The sequence below is a fragment of the Miniopterus schreibersii genome, assembly GCF_964146895.1.
Source record: "Miniopterus schreibersii genome assembly, chromosome: X".
Taxonomy (NCBI): domain Eukaryota; kingdom Metazoa; phylum Chordata; class Mammalia; order Chiroptera; family Miniopteridae; genus Miniopterus; species Miniopterus schreibersii.
In genome coordinates, this window is record NC_138104.1 from 24,213,878 (window position 1) to 24,228,795 (window position 14,918).

The window sequence follows — 14,918 nt, forward strand, 5'->3', positions numbered from 1 at the left end:
GGCCTTACTGCCAGTAAATGCTGATGCCACTGGTAGAGGGACAAATTTTGTTTAGGTAATGTTTGTGGCATGAATTTTAGATTGTCAACTGATTACTTTCTTGTTCTCATTAGGTGTCTGGCTAGTTTTGTTTGTTTTTAGCAGTATGCATGTGGACACAGTCCTTCAGTAGAATCCATACGTTTTATCATTTTTGTGTTAAACTTACTTTTAAAAAGCAGTTTTATTGAAGTAAGATTAATATGCAATAAATTGCACATATTTAAAGTATACAATTTGAAACTTTTCACATATGTAACAATAAAAATAATGTACATAACTTTCACTAACAAAAATTTCCTTTATCTTTTCAAGAAATGGTGCTGGAACATCTGAACTTCCCATACAAAAATTAATCTAGACACAGACCTTACAACTTCAAAAATTACTAAAAATGGATCAGAGACCTAACTGTAAAACACAAACCTATAAAACTCCTAGTAAATAACATAGGAGAAAACCTAGATGGCCTTGGATATGGTGATAACTTTTTAGACAGAAAAACAAATGCATAATATATGGAAGAAATAATTGATAAGCTATATTTCATTAAATTAAAAACTTCTATTCTGCAAAAGACAATGTCAAGAGTATGAGAATACAAGCCACAGACTGGGAAAAAATATTTACAAAAGACACATTTGAGAAAGGACTATTATCCAAAATATACAAAGGACTCTTAAAATTCAACAAGAAAGCAAACAATGTGATTTTAAAATTGGGCCAAAGACTTTAACAGACACCTCACCAAGAAAGGTAACAAACATATGAAAGATTGCTTCACATATGTTATCAGGGGAATGCAAATTAAAAGAACAATGAAATACCACTACAAACCCATTAGAATGGCCAAAATCTAGAACAGCTACAACACAAAATGCTGACAAGGATGTGGAGCAACAGGAACTCTCATTAATTGTTGGTGGGAAGGCAAAATGATACAGCCACTTTGGAAGACAGCTGGGGGTGTCTTACAAAAGTAAACATATTCTTATCATATGATCCAGCAAAAGCACTCCTTGGTATTTACCAAAAAGAGTGTAAAACTTATGTGCACACAAAAACGTGCACACGAATGTTTATAGCAGCTTTATTCACATTTGTCAAAATTTGGAAGCAACCAAGATGTCTTTCAATAGGGGAATGGATAAAGAAACTGTGGCACATCCAGACAATGGAATATTATTCAGCACTAAAAAGAAAAGATCTATTAAGCCATGAAAAGACATAGAGGAACTTTAAATACATATTACTAAGTGAAGGTGCCAATCTAGAAAGGCTACATACTGTATGATTCTAACTACATGACATTCTAGATAAGGCAAAGCTATGGAAATAGTAAAAAGACCACTGGATGTCAGAAGAGGGTGTGGGAGGAGATAAATAGGTGAAGCACAGGGGATTTTTAGGGCAGTGAAAATAGTGAAAAACCCACAGAATGAATAACATCAAGAGTTTACTCTAAGGTAAACTATGGACTTTGGGTGATAATGATGCATCAATGTAGGTTCATCAATTGTTACACATGTACTACTGTGGTGGGGGAAGTGAGGGTCTGAGAGGCTATGTATGAGTATGCATGTGTGGGGGTGGGGGGGTCTCTGAGAAATATCTGTATCTTTAAGTTTTGCTGTGAAACTAAAACTTCTCTAAAATATAGTCTTTAATTTAAAAATATTAAAATTAACATTATAAATATTTTTTCTCTTTCCCTCTTTAAAATATCTTCCTTGTGCCTCTCTCCACCCCTACCCCAAGCAAGGACTGATTTGCTTTCTGTCACTATAGATTACATTTTCTAGTACTGTATATAAATGGAGTTGTAAAGAATGCATTTTTTTTTTTTTGGTCTAACTTTTCACTCAGCATATTTATTTTGAGATTCGGACCGGTTGTGGTATGTATGAATAGTTCATCCCTTTTTATTGCTGAATAGTATTCCATTATATAAATATACTAAAATTTGTTGATTCATCTATCTGGTAATGAGCAGTTGAGTTGTTTCCTGTTTCTGGCTATTACAAAGAAAGTTACCATGAAGTCACGTACAAGTTTTGTGCAGATATATGCTTTTATTTCTCATGGGTAAGTGCCTAAGAATGGACAAGGTCATATGATAAGTTTAGGTGTACCTTTCTAAGAAGTTGTCAAACTTTTCCAAAATGTTTTGCAGCATTTTAGATTCACACCATCGATCTATGACAGCTCTAGTTGCCCCACATCCTTGCCTATACTTGGTATGGTTCTGATTTAATATTTAGACATTCTAGTTGGTTTACATTAGGATCTCATTGTGGTTTTATCATGCATTTCCCTAATTAATAATGTGGAGTAACTTTCATATGTTTATTTGCCATCTATATATTTTCTTTTGTCTGAAGTGTCTTAAAATCTTTTGCCAAATTGTTTCTAATTTAATATTATTTTGGGACTTCTTATTATTAAGTTTTGAGATTTCTCTTTTATTGAATTTATTGGGGTGACATTGGTTAATAAAATTATATAGATTTCAGGCATACAATTCTATAATACAACATCTGTATATTGTATTGTGTGTTCACCACCCCAAGTCAAGTCTCCTTCCATCACCATTTATCCCCCCTACATCCTCTTCTACCCTCTCCCACCCTCCTTTCCATCTGGTAATCACCATACTGTTGTCTGTACCTATGAAAGTTTTTTCTTAATCTCTTCACCTTTTCAGACTTCTATTTATGTGCTGGATACAAGACTTATATTAGATATGTGATTTGCAATTAATTTTTCTTAGACTACGGCTTGTTTTTCCATTCTTTTAACAATGCCTTTGGAAAGGAACAAATTTTAACTTTGATGAAATACAATATATTTGACTTTTCTTTTCTGGATCATGTTTTTAGTGTCAAATCTAAGAAACACCTGCCTAGCCCAAGGTCAAAATGATTTTGTCCTATGATTTATTCTGAAAAATTTATAGATTATGTTTAAATTTAGAATTATGATTCATTTTGACTTAATTTTATATACAGTTCAAGCATTGAGTCAAAGTCCATTTTTGTGCAATGTGCATATCCAGTTCTTTCAGTACTATTTGTTGAAAAGACTATCTTTTCTACACTGGATTGCATTTGCACTTTCGTAAAAAATAAAAATAAAAAAATCAATTCCTCATACACCTGTGGACTTTTTATTCTGTTCTATTCATCTACATGTCTATTCTTCTCTTACCATGTTTACTGTACTTGGAATTGCATTGAATCTGTAGATGAATTTGGAGAAAATTAGCACATTAATGATATTGAGTCTTCTAATCCATGAACATGATATATATTTCCATTAATGCAGGTCTTTTACTTCTATCAGCAACATTCTTGTAGCTTTCAGTGTACAGGAATGCACATTTTATCTGATTTATTCCAATGTATTTCAAATTTTTGATGCTATTACAAAAGATGATTTGATAATTCCAATTTCTTATTTTTCATTGTTAGAACATAGAAATGTAACTGATTTTGGTTTATTGACCTTATTTTATTGGTTTTGTTTATTCTGTGATCTTCTTAAACTCAGAAGTTCTATGGCATTTTAGTATTGCCTATCAATTTTTCTACATTGGCAAATCATTTAATCTACAAAAAAAGACAAGTTTTACTTATTTCTTTCCAATAGTCTCATCTTGCTGCACTGGTAATTTCAAATAGAAGTGGTGAGAGCAGATATGTTTCTGATCTTAGGAGAAAAGAATGCAGTCTTTCTCCATTGAGCATAATTTTAGCTGAAGGGATTTGGTAGATGCCCCTTAAGGTCAAGAAAACCCCTTCTATTCCTAGTTTGCTGAGAGTTTTTATTAGAGAGGGATAATGAATTTTGTTAAACACTTTCTCTACATCTATTGAGATAATTCTATGGTGGGGTTATATTAAGTTTTAATTTTTTAGTCTTTTAATATGCTGAGTTACAATTTTTGATTTTCAAATGGTAAACCAACTATGCATTCCTGGTATAAACCCCACCTAGTAATAGTGTATTATCCACCTTATATTCTATTGGATCCGATTTCCTAAAACTTTGTTAAGTATTTCAGCATCTATATTATAATGAGGAAAATTGAGTTGTAGTTTTATGATTTTTCTAATCTTGTCTTTGTCTAGTTTGGGTAACAGGTCATATTAGTTTCATAAAATTAGTTGGGCATCAGTCTTTATCCCTCTATTTTCTGAAAGAGTTTATGAAAAATTGATATAGTCTCTTATATAAATGTTTTATATAATTCACCAGTGAAAACTTCTGGGCTGGAATTTTTTGTGTTTGGGAAGTGTTTGAGAATTCAATTTCCTTAGTAGATATAGGGCTATTCATATTTTGTTGAATTGGTCAGTTAGTTTTAGGTGATATATGTTTCTCAAGTTATTTTTCCATCTCATCTAAGTTGTTGAATGTATTGTTATAATGTTGTTTATAATATTCTCTTATTTTTTCATATCTGTATGATTATTCCTGAAATTGGTACTTGAAATTCCTGAAAATTTTCTTATCAGTCATGCTAAGGAGCAATTACCAACTTTTGGCTGTATAATATTTTTTCAACTGTATTCTAGTTCATATATTTCTATTTCTCCTTTTATCCTTATCATTTTCTTATTTTTTCTTATTTTAAATTGCTTTCCCTTTTATAGCTCCTTAAGTGGGAAACTTAAATCACCAATTTTAAATCTCTCTTCTTTTTTAAAATAGGTATTTAAAGCTATTTTCTAAGCCCCGCTTTAACTCAATCCCACAATTCTCAGTATGTTGCATTTCAATCATTATGCAACTTAAAATATTTTAAAATTTTCCTTGTGATTTCTTCCTTGGTTTATCTGTTATTTAGAATGGTCCTTTATTTTTAGAATGGTGCCTCCTAATTTCTAAATAATTAAGAATTTTCTACAAATATTATTGTTATTGATTTCTTATTTATTCCATGTGTTAAGAGAATATATACTGATGGTTTCAATATTTTGATATTTATAGGGTCGCATTTTATGGCCCATTATATAGTCTATCTTGGAGAAAATTTCATATGCCTTTGAAAAAAATTGTATTCTGTAGCTATTGGATGTAGGACTCTATATATGTCAGTTAGGTCTAGGTTGTTAGTAGTGTAAATCAAATCACCTATAACTTTACTGATTTATTTTCCTATTCTGTCAATGACTGCGATAGTAGTATTAGGATCTACAACTATGATTGTGGATTTGTCTATTTCTCTTTTTAAATCTGCCAGTTTTGGCTTCTGTTGCTATGCTTTTTTAAAAAATTCCACACCTGACGATATGTTGTTGTTGCTGTTTTTATTGATCTTAGAGAGGAAGGGAGAGAGAGAAACATCGATGTGTGAGAGAAACATCAATCGGTTGCCTCCCATTCACGTCCCAACTAGTAATAGAATCCACAACCTGCTCTTCACTGGGAATTGAACCCATAACTTTTTGTTGTTTGGGATGATGCTCCAACTAACTGAGCCACCCAGGCAGGGCTGTTGTTATTCTTCTGAAGCTCCATCTTTATGCTTTAAACAGTCTTTCAGCCTGAAGAAATATCTTTTAGTGCAAGTATGCTGATGAGGAATTCTCTCTCTTTTTTTTTTTTATCAGAAAATGTCTTAAATTTGCTTTTATTTTTATGTATGCTTTCACTGTATATAATTCTTGTTTGTAGATATTTTCAACTCTCTAACGATGATTTTATACTGTTGTACATTACCCATTCTTTCTGATGAGAAGTCCATCTTTAGTTATATCATTGTGCCTCAATATATAATGTGTATTTTTTCTCTGGCTTCTTTCAGATTTTCTTTTAATCACAAATTTTTTTCCGCAGTAGATTCATTATGATTTGCCTCGGTTTAGTTTTGCCTGGGTGTAGTTTTTTTTGTTTTTATCCTGCTTGGGTTGTGCTGACCTTTTTTTTTTTTTTTTTTTTTTTTTTTTGAGCTCTCAACATTAGCTTTTTAAATATTATAATATGATTACCATACTTTGCTTTTTTAAAAAAATATCTTTTTAAATTTGTACTTTTCTGTAAATTTATATTTTTCACCAAGTGTGGAAAATTCTTGCCATTACTACTGTCCCATTATTATTATTTCCACTCCCCTGTTTTTCTGTGTGTTTTTTTTAAAGAATATTTCTATTGATTTCAGAGAGAGAGGAAGGGAGGAGAGAGGTAGAAACATCAATGATGAGAGAGAGTCATTGATCGACTGCCTCCTGCACGCCCCCTGCTAGGAATTGAGCCCGCAACCAGAACATGTGCCCTGACCAGAAATAGAACAGCAATCTCCTGGATCATAGGTCGATGCTCAACTGCTGAACAACACCAGCCAGGACTACTCCCCTGTTTTTTCTGTCCTGTTCTTATAGGACTCCATCTACATTTGTATTGAATCATTTGATACCGTCTCACAGGTCACTGAGGCCCTATACTTTTCCTTCTCCTTGTTCTTCAGATTGGATCTTTCTTCCAATTTATCTTTAATTTCACTGACCCTTTCTTCAGTCATCTCCATCCTGCTGTTAAAAGCCCATCTGGTGAATTGCTCTTTCTTATATTTTGCTTTTTAAATATAATTTTTTTCTTTTTTTTTTTAGTTTCTAGTGTTCTGTTACGATTCTCTGTTCACTCATTATGAGCAGAATTCCCTTTAAAATAATAAATATATTTATCCTATAGGCTTTAAATCACTGCCTACAATTTCCAAAATTTGTGTTATTTCAAGTTAGTTTTCATTGATTGGTCTTTTCTGACTATGGGTCACTTTTACCTATTACTTCTCATGTCTAGTAAGTTTTAATTGCATACTGGACATTGTAGTTAATATGTAGACATCCTTGATTCTTTTTCTTCCTCTGAAAAGTAATGAAATTTTATTTTAGGAAATAGTTAACTCAGCTGAACTAAGCCTTAAAATTCTGTTTTCCCTTCACTGGGCAGTAGTTAAATTTATGTTCAGTTACTGCAGCTTTTTGCTGGGTTGTATGAATCCTCCTACACATGTAAAGTTCAGGATTCAACCAATAATTCATGTGGAGTTTAGAAGCAGAATATTTTGGCTATCCCCTCTTTGGCTCCCTCCATTCCAGCATAACTCCCATCACTTCCATTCTGGCATCCTCACTTCTGTCCTCTGACTTATCAAGTCAGTAAGACTGTGGCTTCATGTCTGGGTTCTATCCATACTATGCCATGCAGACTGAAGGGTGCACTCAGGAGAAAAGCCACATAAATGGAAACTTGCCCAGTGTACTTCCTTTCTTTCAAGAGTAGAATCCTCTATCCTTTTTCTTTTTTTTCTTTTTCTTTTTTTTTTGCTTTTGCTTTTGGTCACTTTCCTGTGACATTAAATAGTTATTATATTTTGTCCAGAGTGTATACTTTTTACTCAAGAAGATTTAATCTGATAAAAGTCACTGTACCAATATCAGAAATGAATCACTCTTCTTTTATTTACCATTATAGAAAGCACCCTTACTATAAAACTACTCCCCTCAAACTATGTTATTCAAATAGGTGTTCTGCATAACCCTATTTTATTAATATTACAGTAGTCCCCACTTATCCATGGACGATACATTTGAAAACCCTCAGTTGATGCTTGAAACCACATATAATACTGAACCCTATGCATAGTATGTTTTTTTCTCATACATACATACTTATGATAAAGGTTAATTCATAAATTAGGTACAGTAGGAGGTTAACAATAATAACTAATAATAAGATAGAATAATATACTGTAATAAATGTTATATGAATATGGTCTCTCTCACTCAAAATATCTTAGTATACTGTACTCATCCTTTTGTATGATAATATGGTATGATACAATTCCTACATGAAGTAAGGTGAATGATGTAGGCTTTGTGATGTAGTGTTAGGCAACTACTGACCTTCTGTTTATATGGCTACTAAGTGACTAATGGACAGACAGTGTATACAGCTTGAATAGACTGGACAGAGGGATGATTCATGTCTTCATGGATCATAATGGTGCAAGATTTCATCACTCTAACCAGAATGGCACATAATTTAAAACTTATAAATTGCTTATTTCAGGAATTTTCCATTTAATATTTTTGAATCTCAGAGGCCTGTGAGTAAATAAAACAATGGAGAGAAAACCCATGAATAAGGGAGGGACTACTTTAAGAGAAAAATGGGTTACATGGTCAAATGGAAATATAGCATTGCAAAACAAGCAGGTTTCTTTACTATGGGACCTTTAAGCTTTTTAATATGCTAGTGAACCTTTTATATCCCTAAGTAAACTATGTCCTTGAAATAGTGTCCCAAACTCTTTCATATATAATTAGTAGCATTCACTCATTTATTCAAAAATATTTACTGAGCTCAAAGAGTAGAAACTAGAGTATAATCCACTTTCTCCTTACAACTCTCACAGAGCCACAATTCACTATCTCTTTTTAAAAATTTATCTTTATTGTTGAAAGTATTACAGATATTCCCCCCCTTATTCCCCCATTGACCTCCCTTCTCCCCCTCTCTTCCCCTCCCCAGGTTTTCACCACGTTATTGTCTGTGTTCATGGGTTATGCATATATGCATATAAGTTATTTGGTTGATCTCTTCCCTCTCCTTCCCCTTCCCTCTGAGAATCATCAGTCTGTTGCATGGTTCCATGTCTCTGGATTTATTTTGTTTATCAGTTTATTTTGTTCTTTAGATTCCACATATGAGTGAGATCATGTGATATTTGTCTTTCTCTGACTAGATTATTTCTCTTAGCATAATACTCTCCAGGTCCCTCCATGGTGTCTCAAAGGATAAGAAATATTTCTCCTTATATAGCTGCATAGTATTCCATTGTGTAAATGTACCACTTTTTATCTTCTCATCTACTAATGGGCACTCAGGCTATTTCCAGATTTTAGTCATTGTAAATAACGCTGCTATGAACATAGGGGTGCATATATTCTTTCTGATTGGTGTTTCAGGCTTCTTAGGATATATTCTTAGAAATGGGATCTCTGGGTCAAATGGCAGTTCCATTTTAATTTTTTGAGGAAACTCCACACTGTTTTCCACAATGGCTATGCCAATTTCAATGTGAGTAATTGACTCATAGTGGCTATGTTTATGCTATTTAATCCTCACCAATACTTATTTTGTAATCATCATATGTATAGAACAGGGGTGTTGTTGTGAAAAAAGTGAGATAAAAATAGAGATTCACCAATCACTAACTTACATAAACTACATAAATACACACAGAATTGCCTAACATGATATTCAGCACAGATTAGTAGCCTGATAAATGTTTGGTTCCTTCTTAAGTGTTTTTCCCCCTTCTTTTGCTTATTAAGTGCTTTCAACAAGGTAAATCAGAGGTTGATAGAGTATAGATCTCAAATCAAATGCAGTCAGAAGCTTGTTTTATATAGTCCAAGATCTAAAAATTCTTTTATACACTTTTAAAGGGATATTTTTAAAAGAAGAGAGAAATATGTGACAGAGACATTATTGGGTCATAAAGCCTAAAACATTTATTATATGGCCATTTACAGAAAATATTTTCTGATCCCTGAGATACAGTCTAACCCTTACAATGATCTAAAATAAGCACTATAGAATTTATTTTATTTACTTAGGTGCTGAGGTAGAAACCCTGTTTTTTTTAAAAAATATATTAAAAACATTACTTTACTGATTTTCCTGTTTTCAAAGGCCCATCTCAGAACTTACCTTTTCTCCTTTTACAGCACTACAGTCACACTTTGATCCTGGAGAACAGCCATAGCAAGCCTATAATGAAAGAGAAACAGGGGAGAAAATCATTAAATATAAACCTGAAAACCAGACTCTTAACATCTCAACTGAATTCAACAATTCAAACTTGTAAAACAAATATGAGAAAAATATCTGAAAGGATATGTACCAAATTGCAAACAATGGTTACCTCTGGGGAAGCTTTCACTTTTTATTGTATCCATTTCTTTTTGAACTTTTCACAATAAGCAAATACAATTTTTTAAATTTCATTATTATTTAAGTATAGTTGGTATATGATACTGTATTAGTTATATTAGTTTCAAGTGTACAATATAGTGATTCACATTTTATACCATACAATGTGATCACACATCACTAATTCTAGTAATCATCTGTTACCACACAAACTTATCACAATATTTTTGGCTATATTCCCCTTCACCTTTTTTGCCCATCCCCTCAGCCCCTCCCTTCTAGTAACCATCGCTTTTGTCTCTGTTTCTATTTGTTGGTTTTTGTGTTTTATTTGTTTTAGATTCCACATATAAGTGAAACTATACAGTATTTGTCTCTCTCAACCTAACTTACTTCACCTAATATAATGCCCTCAGGACCACCCACATTGTCACAAATGGCCAGATTTCACTCTTTTTTATTGCTGTGTAACATTGCATGATTATATATATGTATATATATAATCTATTGACGGACACCTTGGATGCTTCCATATCTTGGATATTGTAAATAATGCTGCAATGAACATAGGGGTGCATATATCTTTTCAGATTAGGGTTTTCATTTTCATTTTCTTCAGATAAATATTCAGGAGTAGAATTGCTAGGTCATATGGTATATATTTATTTTTAGTTTTTCAAGCGGTCTCCATACTGTTTTCCATAGTGGCTGCACCAATTTGCAGTCACACCAACAGTGCATAAGTGTTCCTTTTTCTCCACATCCTTGCCAACACACATTATATAACAAATTTTTATAATTTTAAAACAAAACTATATTTTTTAAATGAAAAAGAAATTCATAAAACTTCTCTGTAATATGTTTTGCCACTGCTCAAGCTCTTAAGTACTCCTTTTTTTTCTCCTATCATCTCTTGTAAGAAATTACCTATCAATCTATATTAGCAGTAATCTTGGTACTTGAAGTTGCTTCTTCTCTGCATCCTTAAGCAATCATGGTGCATAAAATACATAATACTATCTTCTACCACCATTATTTTCTTTGCCCCCACTCTCTTATCTCTAGTAGCTTAGTCTTTAACAGCTTCAAGCTTTACTGAAAATGCTATTCCCACAGGCTAACTGTTCATAATAGCTACTACTAACAATTTCATTCATTCATACTAAGAGTTGACTTCCTGAAGTCAGAAAAATATCTTCCTTTTAAAATAAGAACCTATAAAACAAGAAAATAGTGGATGACTCCTGACTTCCAGAATTATATTTCATTCTTGCATGAAGCTTAATGGCTTAGAAAAACAAATAGTAATTAGTTCAACATATGTAGATATCTCAGTATTTATGCACAATAAGGTAGTATGCTTCTCATCAAAAAGAGAAACTTTTATGTAATGTATATACTAAATAATGTTTATTCATGCTCAGCTTTGGGACTCTATGACTTGAAAAGTACCTTAGCTTCCCTCCCAACATTCCACGCTTTCCTTTATGCCAGCCATTACCAGAGCACCTTCCCCAATGCTTATCAAAGTACTGAGCTCATCCTTTCAGTCAGAACTCCTAACACTCATGCTGGAACTCCTTTTATTGATTATAAGAGCAAACATCAATGACCTGATGTTAAGAAGAATCTCTCACTAACATTGCAAGAGGCTGTTCCAGAAAAAGATATGTTTGCAACATTTCTTGGTTTTTTTTTCAAAATTAATTTTTAGAGAGAGAGAGATGAAGGGGAATGGAGAGAGAGAGAGAAAAACATCAATTTGTTGTTCCACTTATTTATGCATTCATTGGTTGCTTCTTGTATGCGCCCTGACCAGAGATCAAACCCACAACCTTGGCATTTTGGGACGACACTCTCACCAACTGAGCTATCCCCTGTCTGTGATATTTCTAATTGGAAGTCTGTTATGCAGCCATTATTTATTATGCATAGATGATGAGGTTTTGCACTCTGCTTTTAGTATTATACATCAACTACATTACAGGTTAAATATACTTATTCAGACTTACTCATCAAACACGAATTGAGCACTATTAGAGTCCAGAAAACTTGCTAGGCATTGAAGATGAATAAGACACAGGTCCTTCCAACAAATATAACTAATTCAACAAATACTTACTGAGCCACTTGTTATGTGCCTGCCATTATGTTATGTTAGGTGCAGGTAGAGATACAGACAGTTTATCATGGCTCTCTAATGGGAAGGATAATTCCATACACAAAAATTACATTACAATGTTTCAGGAACAGAAGTTATTTTAAAATATAAATATTGCTTCGTGTAAACATGAATTCTAGATTTCAAAGTCCAAATTCACAAATATTAGGAGATACTGATTCACAATAACTGCCACTACTTAAAACATTTGGTAATTACAAACAATTTGAATTCAACTTAAAAATTTAATTTATATTTTATTTATTCCACTTAGGTTATAAAGACTGTAGTACTCAGAATTTGGACTACTGGATGAAAAAGGTGAAGGAACTAAGAAGTGCAAAATTGGTAGTTACAAAATAGTCACGGGTATATAAAGTACATCACAGGGAACATAATCAATAATATTGTAATAACTACATATGGTGGCAGGTGGGTACTAGAAATATCAGGGGTAACACTTTGTAAAATATATGATTGTCTAACCACCATGATGTACATCTGAAACTAATACAAAGTAATATTGAATGTAAACTGTAATTGAAAAATAAAATTAAAAAAATAATAATCATTACCTTTGTTTAAAAAAAAAAAAAAAAGGCAGTTGTAATACACAGGACAACCACTAGATGTCACTTTCCATGCAATTATAATAGTGATGACCAGGAGGAAATCACCCCAATTTGACAACTGGTTAGCTTTTGCCAATATCTGTTAATATCCATTAGGTGCCTAATAAACAAATGCATAGTATTAGGGCTATGAGTTGTACAAAAATGTGTAGACATGAGTTTTGCCTTCCAATCTAATTAAAAAAGAAAACTAGGCCCAAACATATGAAAATAAAATACAATGGAATAATGATATAGCAAACAATGGTAATAGAGCTCTAAAATACAAGAAATACATCCTGAGTTTACCTCAGCAATTGAATCATTAGGAGACTATGAACAAATCATTCCCATACAGTTAGGCTCAGTTTTCACTTTGGTAAGATCACAGAGATAGACAGTATGATCTTTGTAAGTAGCTTTCAGCTTTTACAGTCTGCAATTCAGTAAGAATTACCAAGTAAAAATAAGTGATATAGTCAATAATTGCTATCAAATTTCAGAGGGTTCCCTTGAGCCTGGGCATGTTCGTGAGAGTTCTGTAGAGAAGGTAAATAATTTGACTTCAATTCTGAAGGATGGGCAGAAAGACATCTAGAGGGAAAATGGTCATGCTAAGCACTAAGATTAAAGCACAAAAATTTTGTGGGCAAAGAGTCAGGTAAAACAGACATTAAGTACCCCAATCTAAAGGATTTCTTAAGTCAATATTAAAAAGTATAGTAGCAGATAAGGCCAATTAAAAAACTTTTTCATAACCTGTAGAAAAATCTATTTAATTCTTCAAAGTTACTGAAGACAGTTGAAGCAAGAAAATGATGCAATTATAGTAATGTTTTAAATATTTTAGTGTGGTAGAAAATAGTAAAATAAAAACTAAGGAAGATTTTTTAACCACGTAGTAAAACACATGATAAAGCAACACTAATTAAAACAGCATGGTATTGCTCAAAGAATAGGAGCTCAATAAGCCAAAACAGAAAAATCAGGAACAGGTACACATACACACACACACACACACACACACACATGCACGCACACACTCTTGCTATATAATAAAAGTTGGCATATCAAATAGATGTGAAAATAATGGATTGTTTAACATATGGTGCATGGACAAGTATACAAAGCAATATATTCAGATTTTGGGCTCCTACAATAAAAAATACCAGATATAAGACTTTAAAGTACAAGTAAAATCAAACTTCTGTAAGCATTAAGATTACTTAAAGAACCACCCAAAAATGCAGATACTAGGACACCATCCTAAAATTCTGTTTCAGTAAGCTTGAGGTTGGCTACTAGAATCTAAAATTTTAATAAACAATTCTGAGTGATTCTGATTCAGGTGTTACAAGATATATACTACCAAATAATGTCATGGAGAAATAAGAAATATCCCAATAAAATAGTTGTTAGGTATTCAGACTAATATGCCTGCTTAGAAAAAACAAAACCACAAACTAAAGATACTTGAAAATATAAAAAATATCTTAAAAGCATCAAAGAGAAGCAATATAAAATTTACCAGGGCAAAATATTGGAGGGGAAAAGCCCAATAAACTAATAAAATTATTTTTGCCCTGAGGCCATTTACCAAACTTGGAGAATTTGATATTCTTGTTTCATAACTTCTTCAATGTAAGAGTGTACCATACATAAAAGTACCCACAACTCTATCCCAGAGAATTTTAAGAAAAAGATATCTCATCAGAGAAGGATAGGGTAGTATATCCTTGAGAAACTATAACCAAATTCCGGACCTCATAGAGATTTGCAATCTATATTAGCATTTAGCTGGGTAGCCCACTAACCTCAAACTGCAAATTTAGAGTAGACTAAAACTGCTTTGACATTCCACAGGCTGGGCAGAAATACAAAAAAGTCCTAAGAAGAAGAGCATTAGCTTCATAGTAAACTTCAAAGAATAAAAAAAATAAAAATAAAAATCCTTTTTGAAAGGAAAATAAGATATCCCACTCAAAATTCATTAAGGATACAAGGAAGCAAAATACCATAATCAGAAACTAGGAGAATATATGGGTCATGTTTCCTTATACATTCATCTACCCTATGTCTTTTTATTGGAGCATTTAATCCATTTACATTTATGTTATTTTTCATAGATATTTATTTATTGCCTTTTTTTCTTCATACCTATG

The 14,918-nt window shown here is 32.5% G+C and overlaps 1 protein-coding gene across 2 annotated transcripts in view; it reads right to left on the minus strand.

Moving 5' to 3' along the window:
* COL4A5 (collagen type IV alpha 5 chain) overlaps positions 1 to 14,918 on the minus strand; it is a 214,427-nt gene that overhangs the window by 121,492 nt on the left and 78,017 nt on the right. For both annotated transcript variants that reach the window (XM_081125613.1, XM_081125614.1), the window contains exon 2: positions 9,763 to 9,822. In XM_081125613.1, coding sequence (XP_080981739.1) covers positions 9,763 to 9,822 — 60 coding nt within the window. The remainder of the gene's footprint in view (positions 1 to 9,762; positions 9,823 to 14,918) is intronic.